Source organism: Sycon ciliatum, chromosome 1 (assembly GCF_964019385.1).
Source record: "Sycon ciliatum chromosome 1, ocSycCili1.1, whole genome shotgun sequence".
Taxonomy (NCBI): domain Eukaryota; kingdom Metazoa; phylum Porifera; class Calcarea; order Leucosolenida; family Sycettidae; genus Sycon; species Sycon ciliatum.
The window spans coordinates 4,859,151-4,874,441 of NC_088643.1; the positions used below are offsets into that span (position 1 = coordinate 4,859,151).

Below are 15,291 nucleotides of genomic sequence, written 5' to 3' on the forward strand. Positions count from 1 at the left end.
GGATGCGGCGGGGATACTCTTCGCTGTATGGCGTACAGACCGTCATCGGGTTCAACAACAAGGTTTTGGATGTGCAAGTGCTATCCAAGCACCGCAATTTCTGCAAAGTGTGGAAGCGCAAGCTGCAAGATAGGCAGAAGGCAGAATTCGATGCATGGCTGACGGAGCACCGCAGTGACTGTCAGATTGACACTACTGTGTCAGCACCCGCCATGGAGACGGAAGCTGTGAAACTGCTCTGGACGAGGTCTGAGGAGACCAACAAGCTCCAGTACATGTCATACATAGGCGACGGTGAGAGCAAGGGCTACACCGCTGTTTCCGCAATGAAGCCGTATGGTGACGTCAATATTGAGAAGGAAGAATCCGTCGGCCACGTCCGCAAACGGCTTGGCAAAAACCTGAGGGGCCTCAGACAATGTCTCGGCAAACAGAAGCTCAGCGATGGGAAGCCGATTGGTGGACGCGGCCGGCTAACTGACAAGCGAATGGATTCACTGCAACATTATTATGGAAACTCCATAAAACAGCACGCTGGAAGCATCGCCGAAATGAAGCGATCGATTTGGGCTTCTTTCCGTCACAGCGGCTCAACCGCCGACCATCCCCACCATGAGTATTGCCCACCCGGATCACAGTCATGGTGTGGTTGGAGAAGAGAGGAAGCTGGTGGGCCAAAGTATTCGCATCACGATGCGCTGCCCAAAGCTGTCCTTAACGAAGTGAAGCCGGTGTACGAACGCTTGACGGCCGATACCTTGCTGCGGAGATGTGAGAGGTCTGCTACACAGAATGCGAACGAGTCACTGAATGGACTCATCTGGACCATGTGTCCCAACGAGTCATTTTGCAGCAAGCGGGTTGTCAAAACGGCCGTGCATCTAGCTGTGGTGACCTTCAACGAGGGCTATGAGACTGAAGTCTCTGCCGTGCTGGCCGCATCTGGGTGCAACGTGTCTCCATCCTCTCTTCGCTTCCCGAAGAAGTTTGATGACGATAGAGCACACCATAGGAGGCGAAAGTCAAGTGAAGATGAGAGGTCATCCAGGAAGAGGAGACGCGCAATCAGGAAGAGATTTGCAGACCGAGCCCGAGAGGAGGAAAGCGATACCTATACTCCAGGTGGATCTTAGATAGCAAAACTTCATCATGTTTCAGCCCAACGGCCGATCTGTGGCGCAGGATATCTCGGGCTGTGTGCATCACAGACCAATAAACCTTATATGTAAACACATCTACATGCAATTGCCGAGGTGCTAACGTTCTTCGTTTCTTAGAAATCCCACTCCTATAGAATTAGTGCATCATAAACCTTTTCATCTAATGCGCACATTTTTCGTACCTACGATATCCAGACTTTCTGTTATCCAAAGCCGTATTGTAATACATGTCATTGCGCTGGATTCTGTAGTTCGTATGCTACATGTGTTCAAAATTTGAAGGAAATGTATGAACTATGAAGGCACATTGTTATGGTATTTTGAATGGCGGCGTGTCGTGCTAAAGTGCTGAAGGTGGTCTGCCGCCGCTGAGGTCAAGATCATTAATATTGCTTCGATCGACATCACTCACGATTTGAAATGGCGAATTTTCTCCTCGTCGCTTGATCGCTTGTGGACGAAGAAATAGTAAACTAGGAATCCACCGAAGGCCACTAGTAACAGCACATCCCATACGCCAATAGGCAACGCTGAACCAACGTCCTCGGGCACGGGCGTGTCAGAATCAGCCATTGCAAGATTGGGAATGGCAAACAGTTCCAGCGACTGACTCAGTGTAACTACTACTACAGATACATCTAAAACAACTCTACTACTACCGGTACTACCAAAGTATTGCTGCTAGATATCTGATCGATCCCACAAAGGAAAATTCAAAAAATATCAGATTCTGCAATTATTTATTTGCGTGGAAGTTTGGCTTCGACTTCCTCCCGAATCCTTGTTCTCTCCTGGGAAAGACCAGCCAGACAGTCGACGGACACTTCGTTCAAACTATTTGCCACCGCCAAGTGCAAGTCAGACGCAGAGTGAATGAGTCTGAAGTGGTACCGTGCGAGCTGAGTGATGGCCCATCAACCCCGCCGTATCTTTCTTGTTTTCAAATTTCCGGAGCTCATATCGATTAATGGTGGGTTGTATTGTTACTTCTTTTGCTGCCATTCACATGATTCACGTGCTGGTGGCGTGACAAAATTAATAGAAAATATTTTTCGTCGGGTCATTTGCCGGATCATGGATTCATGCGCGCATGGTCGCGGTCGATGGGTATGGACAGCTGCTAGCTGTGTGATGAGTCTGATGACCATGATGACTGATGACTCGTGATGAGTCTGATGACGTGACGATGCACCATAGTCCATAACATCTGTCCACGTAGATCTACGATGTACAGCGTACTATTACTAATGAGAACGAAAGGAATCTGATTGTTTGTTTGCATTCTGTTCTGTCAGTGCTGACTCGCTGTGTAGCTTTTTGTTTTTGAGACAGCTATGAAGTATGATGAGGAATGACCTCTGCTGAGGCTCTAGCTCTGGCACTGTCCTTCGTGCAAAATCGTGGTCCTTGGCTTGGGTCGAAGTGTTGACAGTCTGTCTAAACGTAGATATATTACCCATATAAAAACCGCTCTGTGAGCGGTTCTGAAAAACCTCTACTGGTGCAGCCCCGTCGTAAAAGTAAGAAATTAGAACTGGCGCATTGTCCTCCCAAATGTGAACTGATCCACCTAAATCGCGATTGACGGGACCCGAACGCACCAGTAGCACGAGGTTCCTACCTGTGGATGCAGCTGGGGACGCTGGTCCATAGCCAAAGCCAAAGCGGCAAAGGTGGGCTTCGGGGTAGGTGTACGTACTGTAAGTGTTGTATGGTAACTTGATCAGCGCCGACGCCGGCTGTGATCCTGTGCCCTCCCGACCTCGTGCTACTGGTGCGTTCGGGTCCCGTCAATCGCGATTTAGGTGGATCAGTTCACATTTGGGAGGACAATGCGCCAGTTCTAATTTCTTACTTTTACGACGGGGCTGCACCAGTAGAGGTTTTTCAGAACCGCTCACAGAGCGGTTTTTATATGGGTAATTTCAGTTCTTTTTCTGTTCCCTCCCCCATACCGGCCCTGCTCCGAAGATAAACATGGTGAGAACGCGCGCGATCCACTGTATGTAGCCATGCGACTGCAGTAGCACACTGATACATTCCAGCCCTCCCTGCACACTGACACATTGTGACAAACACGCACATGCACATGGCACACACGGGCACGCACACACACACACACACACACACACACACACACACACACACACAATGTACCATGTATACGCCCGTCGCAAGAGAAGCACGCAAATCTGCAAATGCACTGGATGTGCACCCACAGATTTTCTCTTTATAGCAACGATAGCGGATCTGATTCTGATTGAAACAGATCAAGACAAGCGCCAGATAACTGTCTAATCCACACAACTGGCGAAGCCATGCACACACACACACACGACCCAAACAGGAAATTCTTGATGAACATTGTATAATGCCATGCAAAGCAGTAGCCACCATACTTCAGGAAGTCATGCAGTTGTGAAACAAAAATAATTCAACTACAATGTGTAGGTAAGCTGGCGGCCAAAGCACAACATTGCAGCGTGATGATATTTGCCTAAGGATTGCAGTTTGCAGACCACACCATGGAAGCAGTGAATACAGAATTATTGTAATGTCATACAAAGACAAGCAAAGAAGTGGCCACCATACACCAGAAACTTGCAGAAAGTCACATATCCAACAGATAGAGAAGTGAACAGCATCTGGTACAGCCCACACAAAACCAAGCTGACCTGATACTCGTCCGAAGATCGTAAGTGGCAGATCCTTTTCAACGATAGCATGCAGGTGTACGTTACACGCATGGACAAAATCTGACCGTGTCACCGGCATACATTGCCATCACATGCACAGTAGAAGCACAATAAAAGCAATGGAAAAATATGAAGGGGTTGCTGAAGCATCTTCACACTTCAATTTCAGACTTCGATGTGGTCGTCACGGGGTGATATACCTGCAAGATACAAGTGATACAGAAAGAAAGCATAAGGTCGTGAGGTAGGCTATGAGACACCACAAATGGGTCACCTACATGTATGTTCAGGGCTGGTGTACACACACACGCAGAATTATCATAATCGAGAATTTCCCAAACTACAGAAGAGCAATGAAATCCATTTGCATGCACAGGAGCAATTTGCAGTATGATGCGCAGCTCGGGAATACACCTGTTGGCAATGGATTACATTCCCATTGGAATTCCCATTTCACGTGGGATTCATAGAAGCAATTTGGCAGTGTGCTGCGCAATGCGACACGACCTGCGATTCTGCGTGCGATGCAAACTCGCATGCACAGGAGCAATTTTGCAGTATGATGCGCAGCTCGGGAATACACCTGTTGGCAATGGATTACATTCCCATTGGAATTCCCATTCACGTGGGATTCACAGAAGCAATTTGACAGTGTGCTGCGCAATGCAACACGACCTGCGATTCTGCGTGCGATGCAAACTCGCATGCACAGGAGCAATTTTGCAGTATGATGCGCAGCTCGGGAATACACCTGTTGGCAATGGATTACATTCCCATTGGAATTCCCATTCACGTGGGATTCACAGAAGCAATTTGGCAGTGTGCTGCGCAATGCGACACGACCTGCGATTCTGCGTGCGATGCAAACTCGCACAAAATACCATTCACAGAATCGCGACAAGACGTCAGCGATGCAACAGTGCCTTGCTGACGTGCCTCAAGTCAAAGCTCAATGAGAATGCGTTTGTCGGTTACAACTGGTACAAATGTACAAGCAATTTCTGAAAATGCTCCTGTGAATCCTACTTTAAGCAGTGCAGGAATGTCCCTCCTCCGCTCCCCCCCCCCCCCCCCTCCACATCCTCAGGGAACTTGACGAGGAAGGGTGGTCTTCGCGGTTCCCAACATCTATTTGCAGTTTCTGGTCTCCACTATGTCTTTTCAATGGGGATTTGTACGTACCATAAAAGCAAGCCTAAAAATGAACAGCACATTTGCCGTTCCGCCACTGGGGAGGATGCGTTCCACAGCTATCCTGACAAGATATTCCGAGAAGCGGTGCTGAGTGCAATGCATTGTGAAACTGAAAAAGCTGACCAAGCCGCGGCATATAACGTCTAAACTTCAATTGTAGTTCGCCAGCTGACTACTTTCAGACTCCATGTAGGTCGGAGTACATCTGGCTTAAAAGTTGACAACAACGGCGCACCCACATAAGCAATGACCACCTTACCTGTACTGTAGCAGTACTTCCGAGTTCCCGTATGGGAGTTCCCTCACTGTGTGTGCAATAGCAGCCTCATCGGACCAGTTCAATGCGACGCGGACAGTCCGACACTGAGGAGGACATTGAAGAAGTCAGAGAGAGGAAGAATGGTTGATTTACAATTCAACTAGCAAGGCTGCACACCCACGAAGTTCCACTCACCATTGTGCCGTCCTTCTTGGAATGCAGAAATAACGCTTCTTCTCGAGACCGCAGCCTGTGACAGAGAAAAAGGAAGGAGCATCGCCATCGGCATTGGTCCTCTGCTATCACCGATTGCCGAGTTGCACAGTTCACTCTAACAAGACTGAGGATGTTCAAGAACTCCCCATACATACCATTATTGGAGTAAGAGGAAAGGTCAGATTGCCTAGTTCCACCTAGCATTCCTGGATGCCAGGATGTACTGCCCCCCGCCCCTCCCTTCTACTGCCTGGAAAGGGCAACATATGTCACAGCGTTCACCAGTACAGTCGGAGGAGAACATGGGAGAAGGCAAAAAAGGGCAACACACATGAATCCCTTATAAACAAGCAGTGGCAACTCTAGCACCAGAAATGTTGGACTTACACCCCAGCCATTGCCGCCGGATTCAGCGGCTTCTTCTTCTTGGTCTTCCATCTTGGAAGCACTCCTTCCCGTAAGTTCAGTCCTGGGATCGGGAGTACAGTCGGAGGAGGACGTCGGAAAAGGCAACACACATGATTCCCTTATATTAAAGCAAGCAGTGGCAACTCTAGCACCAGCAATGTTGGACTTACATCCCAGCCATTGCCGCCGGATTCCCACGCTTCTTCTTCGTCGTCTTCCAGTTCTCAGATTCCATCTTGCAAATACTCCTTCCCGTAAGTAAGTGCAGTCCTGGCCTGGGTGGATGCGCAGTACATTGACGATGGCGGAGATGGAGCAGGTCAGGGAGCCCTATAGGGGTCCCGAGAGCAGATTGCGGCCAAATTCGGGACGATGCCGGACGCCAGTCAGTATGAAGTAGCGAATTGCGGACCGCCACGTAGATTGGGGTCGCGGGGTCATAATCCACGGGCACTACTCGTACGTTGCTCCAAAAAAGGGCACTGCACTGTTCCACAGTTGCTGTTAGCGGTCGCCAAAGGCACTTGGTAGGCCGGTAATTGGGTCACGTGTCAACAAAGTGTCAACAACGTGCCAACAACGTGTCGACCACGTGTCTTTAGCGGTACACTAATTTTGGTGTCCCCAAACTGAAAACATCGAGCACCAGTATGGAAAGGCTTTAGACAGAAAGCCTTTCCAATTTTACAAGACTGTCTCGGCTGAATGAAGGTCATGCCATCTTTTTTTTAAAATTTTGATATTCAAGTAATAGTTGGTGAAGAAAGCGACGCCAACTGAGTCCTGAGTCCTAAGGATCCTATCCTCCTTCTATCTACTGTAGTACTGAGTTAGTTGTAGATGATATTCTACCAACACCGTTGTCGGTGGGTATTTTTTATTTAGAAAAATTAATGTTGATGTTTGGGTAAGCCTTGGTAAACTAACACTTTACTTGCATCCTAGGTGAGTGGCTTTTAAAGTCGGTTGGACTTATGTCGTGCTGTCATAACCGGGACGTTCACCTAGGTTTGGATGGCGCGCTTAGCAAGGTCGCTCTCCTCAGACTGCGCTCCCTGCAGCCACGCCGCGGCTTGTTCCAGGGTGCCTTCTTGAAGCGGATTGCACGCGAAAAGAACACGAGCCTTTCTCTAGTGGCTAGGTTCAAGAAGCCTGCGACGTACATCACGGATGGGCTGTTTCTAGTGGGCCGTTCCGTGGTGCGCTTGAGACCTGGAATATCCAATGAAATCCTTTGCCACATTCCCTGTGGCATATCGCTGAACCGGAGCCCGCCAACTTTTCTCATCCAGCAGGAGCCATGCTGAAACACGTCACAAGGCTGGCATCCAATGCTGTACGGACTGATGAAGCTGTGCGGCAAGCTGGCCAGGGTAGACTTGATCACGGGCTCGTACCAATGCGTCCCGCTGCCGCGGTCGGTGCGTTTTGCCTCGCTGAGCTGGACAGCGTATGAGAAGCGCATCGTGGCTGCGTCGTGTAACAGCGATGGCCCTGCCAGTGCGCTGGGCTTGGCCGTGTTCAATATGGAACCGTTCAGGCTGGTGTGTACGCTGCAGCTTTGCCGCTCGGGCGCACTGCAGGGTCCGCGTCTCCACAAAGCTACGGTGGACAATGACCTATTAATCGCCGAGTTTAAGGAGCGCAGGCGCGCTAAGGCAACGCTGAAACTATTCGACTTCAGAGAGGTGGTGCGGAGATTTACAGACGAGAAATTCAAGTGGCTGCTGCAGCAGTCCGCTGTCGATGTGTTCTCTGAGAGCATTCTGCGGGAGGACGGGCTGCCCGTCACAACAATAGACTGTAGTGGTGAGCGCATGATCGCGCCGCTTTTGACTCTAAGCGGAGTGGAATTAGACTCGCTGGAGATTGGGGAGACGAAACCGTTTCCCTTGCTGATCAAGCGTCGGCTAGACAACAGGACACAGTCAAAGCAGTGTACAGCGCTCCACTCCATGCTCTCCGGCAGGATAGCAGAGTACGGTGAAGGCACGGGGCCGTTCGTCAGTGACGATACTTTTGCGGAGGAGAACGCCACGCTGGTTGACATGTGCCCACTGCTGCTGCACCAGTCGAGCAATTGCGTGTCGGTGCTGCGGTACTCGTCCACACCGGGCGGTGTTGACCTGCGCGTCACGCCGTGCTATGATATACACGTCGACGACAGCGTGGGCGCCGGCGAGCACCGGCCGGCCAATGCCAGCGACGACGTCTACACGAGCTCCGGTCGCCTGGTCAAGCGTTTGGTGAGCGTCAACGAGTTTGAGGAGAGCTTGGTGAACAGCCTATACTGCGATCCGGATCTAGGCTTTCTGGTCATCACGCTAGCGTCCAGGCAGTCGCCAGGCACCGGGAGCGTTTGCTTCTATGATCTGCACACTGGCGTGCTGCTGAAGAAGCTTGCGCTGGAGAATTGGAAAGAAGGTAGCCATCACAACGCCATGCTCTTCAAAGATACTCTGGTGCACGTGCACTCCAGTGGCTCTTTAACGCAGACCGATGTCTACCTGCTGGCCAAGCCGGCGCTAGATCTTTGAGCCTGGCACGGCAATGCCTGCCGGCTGCTGTCGTGTGGTGGCATCACTTCACACAGAGCTTCGGCAAGTGTGGCCGCTATTGCCGGCGTCTGGAATGCCATGGGCTCTGTCCTGCCGTCGTTTTCATCAAAACATGTGCTTGCAACGCGTCACTGAATGTGGCCGTGGAGGCCCACACATGTTCTCGAAGGACGTGGATCTCGATACGGCCCGTCGGCGGTTTCCTGCCGTTCGTCTGGTCTCCTGGATGCGCTCGGCAGCTTGAACAACACTACCCGGTAACCCCGCAAAGGTTACGGATCAGTGTCGGCTCTTCTCGCGTTTCTTCTCGGAGATATCGGCGCACAGGAGTAACGATGATTCCGAGACCTTTGGTCGGAGGAGTTACTTTTGCCCCGCCCCCACTTCCATCCAATATGCCACCGCCCCCGCTGTGCAGCATCTGATGGTACTGTGGTATTCAGTAAAAAAAAAAAAAAAAAAAAAAATGCTGCAGTGCGTCGTGGTGATGTGGCAGTGTTATGCACCTCGCAGGCATTGTTCCTCACCAATCCCCCAGTCCACATCGCGGCAAGCAATCCGCACTAAACGATGACGCTGATTCCCTGATGCCTTTCCTCTGTGCAGCTCGACCGCACTATTGTTTTTAAGATTAACATCATTATTACTTCTGCATATGCATTACATACTATGATCATGCTGGCTCCATCCCTTATCTGGCTCTTTAACGCAGGCCGATGTCTACCTGCTGGCCAAGCCGGCGCTAGATCTTTGAGCCTGGCACGGCAATGCCTGCCGGCTGCTGTCGTGTGGTGGCATCACTTCACACAGAGCTTCGGCAAGTGTGGCCGCTATTGCCGGCGTCTGGAATGCCATGGGCTCTGTCCTGCCATCGTTTTCATCAAAACATGTGCTTGCAACGCGTCACTGAATGTGGCCGTGGAGGCCCACTTATGTTCTCGGAGGACGTGGATCTCGATACGGCCCGTCGGCGGTTTCCTGCCGTTCGTCTGGTCTCCTGGATGCGCTCGGCAGCTTGAACAACACTACCCGGTAACCCCGCAAAGGTTACGGATCAGTGTCGGCTGTTCTCGCGTTTCTTCTCAGAGATATCGGCGCACAGGAGTAACGATGATTCCGAGACCTTTGGTCGGAGGAGTTACTTTTGCCCCGCCCCCATTTCCATCCAATATGCCACCGCCCCCGCTGTGCAGCATCTGATGGTACTGTGGTATTCAGTAAAAAAAAAAAAAAAAAATGCTGCAGTGCGTCGTGGTGATGTGGCAGTGTTATGCACCTCGCAGGCATTGTTCCTCACCAATCCCCCAGTCCACAGCGCGGCAAGCAATCCGCACTAAACGATGGCGCTGATTCCCTGATGCCTTTCCTCTGTGCAGGTCGACTGCACTATTGTTTTTAAGATTAACATCATTATTACTTCTGCATATGCATTACATACTATGATCATGCTGGCTCCAACCCTTATCTCCTAAGCTACCCCCCGGTGCGTCTGCCCGGTGTTGACTCCGAGACCCATGGTCGGACGAGCTGCCCAGGCCTCACCACCACTGCCGTTTCCGTGCTGCCTTCTCGATACATACGTATGTACACTGTATACCATGTGCACATTCACATGTCTGAAGTTTTGTGGTTTTTCAATAAAAAAATTAAAAAAAGCGTGGCACAGTGCCATGTGTCATCGGTAGTTCGTCCCGGTATCGGGCTGACCTGGTAGTCCCAGCTGTGACTGAAGTGCCGTGTTGGGTGGAGCGTCCTCTTGTCTAAAGGCCTCGCCGTAAGTCGCCCAGCCACCCACGCAGGAACTGGATGGTTGTGAGATTGAGAGAATCCAAATGCCGGGAGCTTGAAAAAGCCCCGGTGTCTATTCGTACGTAGTCTTTGCGCTGGTTTGGACTAGTATTCGGGATTGTGGGACGCCCTCTCCGGCTCCACGCTCCCCAAGAATGCCTCCGTAAGTAGCTGCCCGAGACTGGACTGTATACGCATGTGCTCACTGTGTGCTTTCCTCATCTACTGCTCAGTCTTTTCTATGCTATTCTCTCCTGTAACAGAAGTGACCTGCCATACACTTTTCGTGGACTTTTAATAGACCTATTTGCAGCTAGAGTGACTAGTGCATGTTTCACTTCCGTTTCTTTGAACATGTACGTTTGAGTTGCCCTGCAACCAGTGGCGGAATCTACCCGACCCGGTCTCAGTCTGCACTCTCAGTAGAAGCCAGCTCAACGAACATGTTTGAGTTTCTCTGAATTGTGAGCAAGTGGCTGACCACTGCTCTCAGCAGCTGTATTACTGCATTGCACGCAGCACGGTACTCACCGGCGCGGTTAGAGCCCTGCTTTTTTTCCTTTTTCTTTTTTTGATGACACGACCACCCGTTTTTTTTTCTTTCTGCGTGAGAAAGAACACGAAACGTAAGAAAAAGGCCTAATCCTGCCCGGCCAGTTATGTGGACTTACGGGGGTCGCCATGGCAAATTAGAGCCCTGCCTTGAATACTGTTGTGTCCTGGACGCAAAGAGACAATGAAAACAATGCCCTGTCTTGAATAGCTACCCGGGGCCTTGTAATCTAGTGGATGTGCGCTTGATGCTATTGTTCTTGTCCATGCTGTACACAGTCTATGTGCTGTACGCAGTCTATGTGCTGTACGCAGTCTACGTGCTGTACGCAGTCGTGTGCTGTACACAGTCTATAATTATGCTGTACACAGTCTACCGTATTTCCTCGATTAATGGATCATGCTCGAATAATAGACCATGCTCAAATAGTAGACCCTCCTAGAGGCCTCACGAAAAAATAGTAGACCATGCCCGAATAAGAGACCCGGTCTCTTATCTGAGTTCATCGTCTTGCGCATGCGCACTAAGAAAGCACGTGGTGGATCAAAAAAGGACGCGATTTTAGGTTGCGCAACTACAATTTTTGTAGTGGCTAGTGCTTTCTTTCATTATTTGAGCACGGTCCACTAAATTTTCATCCGCACATCGCTGGAAATGGTGGATTTTTAACACGTCATAATATAGAAGAACTTAGAAGTTGCGACTTCGGCGGTAATAGTCATGAAGTTGATTGTTCCAACTAGGAACACACGCTTCTAGAATATTATAGAAGTTCTATAATATTATGACGTGTTAAAAATCCACCATTTCCAGCGATGTGCCGATGAAAATATAGTGGACCGTGCTCAAATAATGGACCATGCCCAAATAAGAGACCGGGGGTTAGGGTCCAGCGGATAATGCTCCGAAAATGTTCGTATAATGCTAACCATAATGCTCCAAAAATTGCCTTATAATGCTGATTATAATGCTTCAGCAGGGGTCTTGGTCTGGGACAAAAATGGAAGAAAGTCTGCACATTGTCAAACTTCCAGGAAATTATGGATATCGTCGAGTTGCCACCTTGTCTCTCACGAGCTCCACCACTTCTTGGCACTATAAGACATGATCGCTTCTCCATTGATTGCTCTCTATTCCAACTTTGATGCAGGGTTGTGGCAGAATAGACGGTGTATCAAATCTTTCCCCTAATTATCATGTAGTGAGAGATGAAACCATTATTGCAGGTAGTCATTCATTGTTGGGATGAAGTTTATCTTTGCAAATAGTATTCCTGCCTGCATACAAGCTGCCACTGCGTCCACTCTGTGAATAATGTCTTCATCTGAAACACCAGACGTGAGGCCAGCTCCTGAGATCCGGTCTCAGATGGAGAGCCCTCCCATTTGCGGAAATCCTGAAAACACGTGGTCAGAAGTTATTTTGCCACTCTACATCCTTTGCTTGTGCTCTCATCTTCTCCTTAGTTGAGATGGTGTGTAGACGTATGGCTTGCCACAATAGTCAATACTCTTCCTTTCTGATAGCATTTGACTGTAGGCCTGGCATTACAACCGTCCGCAACTAACTGGACGTGCTTCATCAGGAAAGTAAGACAGGCGTTGCTGAGCAATCGACTTGGTACTGAGTCCATGAGAAATTCTAGTTCTTTTCGAGCCTCCTGAGCTGGACTCGGCAAAGGCAGTTCTTTTGGAACGAGCTCTTTCTGTTTATAGCTGTTGTGAACCCTCTGGTTCTCTAAAGTATCAGGAACGAACGACCCCACACGGCACGAGGACAACTATTTATTCTCAACAATATCTTTCACTTCCATCGACTACTAATAATGAACAATGAATGGAACAACTGAATGAACTGAATGAACTGAATAACTAACACTAAAACCACCAGGTAGTTATAGCGTGAAAATGACAGCGTATATGAGAAAAGCATACACATACAACATACAACTACAGCGCACACAGCAAACCGCACATAGCGCATGTAGCGTATACTACGTCGTAATCATCAGCGGTACGGCGGAGTCGGCATACAGCTGCATTGAAACGAACACAATGTCACAAGCGAGAAGGCCTTTCACTCTCGAGAACCTGTCGTTTCACAACAATAGCCGCTCCTTCATCCTGGTCCAAATTTAGCAATGCATCAGTGTCTACTTCAGTATCGCTAGAGATGCTATCGCCAGAGCCTCTGGCACAACTAGAAAACTCTTCTTCGTCTGTTTGATATTCACTTTGCGTATGTCTCCTCCATAGCTCTCCATTATTCTAAAAGTAAAAGAAACCTCGTAAATATTTTCTCCGGATTTCTGTCACTTGCCTCGGCCTCGGTTGGGCATGCTTCACAAATGGCTTGTACTGTATACATTAAAAATTTTACCTGACCACATCGCTACAATCATAACGTTTTTATGTAGCAATAGTTATGTAGCGTTAGTGCTAAAGGTGTTACGTGTCTACACAATCACAAAGTCATGCGCCGGTACAATGCATAGTGCTCAAACGCCCGGAATAGGCGGAGCGTAGTACGCAAGAGGTGCACAAAAGGAGTAAAATAGGGCTGTTTCGTTGTTACTCAGAGTTTCATGGCAAAAACCAATCATCAGACATCATCTCATAATCATGATTGTTGCCAAAAACCTGGGATTTCCAGATATTATCCACTATGAAACTCGTTATGCCGCTCAAACCTCACATAATAAAGGTTCCTTTTGAGTTTTTACATTGTTTTCGCATCGTCTCCACCGCTTGACATTGTTTAATAAAGTAATCCAATGTCAGTTCAGCTCGTCCTCCTTATTGCCATAATAACAATGGAAACATAAAAGCTATAAAAACCCTGCAATCGCCACGCAAAGTGGTCATTGGCTACCCCAGCCATGTATTGCTTGGAATAAAATAAAATAATAATAATAATAAAGTACCGTACATGTATGTATGTGCATGCTGGGGAAATGGGGGGGGGGGGTATGGGGAGAAAGTGCACAATTTTGTTTTAAAAAATTGCAGACAATTGACTGGTTCTTTACAGGACAGTTCGTGAATAGATAATATTTATTATCTTACCCTGAAAGGAGCTCCCGGATGGTTTTCTTCAGTTTTGACCAACGTAACGATGCAGCTAAAGTCAATTGTTTCCTTCTGCAAGTAGAGCAGGCACTACTTGCAGAAGGCCCCATTGTTCACACAGACACCCCCCCCCCCCCCACACACACACACATACTCATACTCCTGCCTGGCGCTGAAGCGATGATTGCCAACAAGCTATGTTAGACATAGCAACTTGTGCTGGGATTACACCATTCAACAGCTTGCAAGGCCGCCACTCATTTTAGCCTGGTCTACACCACATGGCTTGTTGAAGTGGCTTTTTCTGGCCAATGAATCCCTTTTTTTAAATCGTACGCATAAGCCCGATTTGTGTAAGCAAAAAGAACATGTTTTAGCACTTAGGTTATTTTCGTGAGTTTGCACCCCGTGTTCATGAGTTGTTTCTGCACTGTTCATGCCCGTTTGTCACACTTACTCTTTATTTTAGTTCTCACCTTTTGTAAAACTTACCACAAGTTACCCGTCATGTGTCACACTTCTTTGGATTTTTAACCTTTGTTTTTCCCTTGATCTCTTTAGTTCCGTATTTCCACTGATGATCGGAACGTGAAAATCGATTTTGGAAACACACAAAACCAAACCTTGAACAAATTGTCATGTTGCGTGGTGATGTCTGCGGCATTCATACTTTTCATTGCTATTTTTAAATTTGTTCTTCTTTTTTTTACACACACACCTCAAGCAGTAGAGTATGGTATCATCTGGAAATGCCTCTGAACGCATCGCTATTCACATCTTTCTAAACTGCAAGTGCATGAAGCTGTGCCGGTGATCCGGTGTATACAGCTCCGTTCTTCTCATAGAACTGCTTCACTAAAGATAGTGATGCTACACTACTGAAAACCTTGGAAAGCGCACACAATAGGGAGGTTCCGGGGTACGATTTTCCGTGCCAAAATCCGTATGGGCGCTACCAAGAGTCCATAACCCAAGAGTATGCAACTGTGATTATGGGTGCATGCGTGGCGCGCTGCCTTCATTACGTAACTTGCCTTCATCACGCTCTGGAAGCATGCATTCAAACTCTCAATTTCTCGCACGAGCCCATCCGTTTTTGCTCGATTCGTTCCAGTACCTACACAATCTCTGAATTCTGGCGCGTGAACTCCAGTTCCGTACGAAAGTTCATTTCAAACTAGAGGGAAAGTGCGGTGTTTGATTTTCCGCAGTGCGCGGCCTGCAGCTGAATGATGTAATGAAGGCAGCGCGCCGCGCGGTTGGCCCATAGAAAAGAGATCACAGTTGCATACTCTTGGGTTATGGACTCTTGGCGCTACGGATTTTTTCCACGCGTGCTCCATACGATTTTTCGGCACGGAGAATCCGTGTGGACTGGCTTTCATACGAAC

At 48.7% G+C, this 15,291-nt stretch overlaps 1 protein-coding gene and 1 long non-coding RNA gene across 4 annotated transcripts in view; both read right to left on the reverse strand.

Annotated features, from left to right (window-relative positions):
• The window catches only part of LOC135810685 (NADPH--cytochrome P450 reductase-like), a 37,341-nt gene that overhangs the window by 19,124 nt on the left and 2,926 nt on the right, over nucleotides 1-15,291 (reverse strand). The window contains exon 1 of one of the 2 annotated variants that reach the window (XM_065324177.1): nucleotides 1,573-2,099. The exons of the other annotated variant lie outside the window; for it this stretch is intronic. Coding sequence (XP_065180249.1) covers nucleotides 1,573-1,733 — 161 coding nt within the window. The 5' untranslated portion in view covers nucleotides 1,734-2,099. Of the gene's footprint in view, nucleotides 1-1,572; nucleotides 2,100-15,291 lie in introns of those variants that run through there. 2 annotated transcript variants of the gene reach the window in all.
• Nucleotides 3,583-6,157, reverse strand: LOC135806799 (uncharacterized). Of its 2 annotated transcripts, XR_010551282.1 has the most exons (5): nucleotides 6,104-6,157; nucleotides 5,913-5,994; nucleotides 5,505-5,559; nucleotides 5,310-5,413; nucleotides 3,583-4,056 (listed from the first exon to the last, which is right to left on the reverse strand). It is a non-coding gene; the product is annotated as an uncharacterized LOC135806799 (long non-coding RNA). The 2 variants fall into 2 exon arrangements; XR_010551281.1 differs by lacking the exon at nucleotides 6,104-6,157 and having other exon boundaries at nucleotides 5,913-6,029.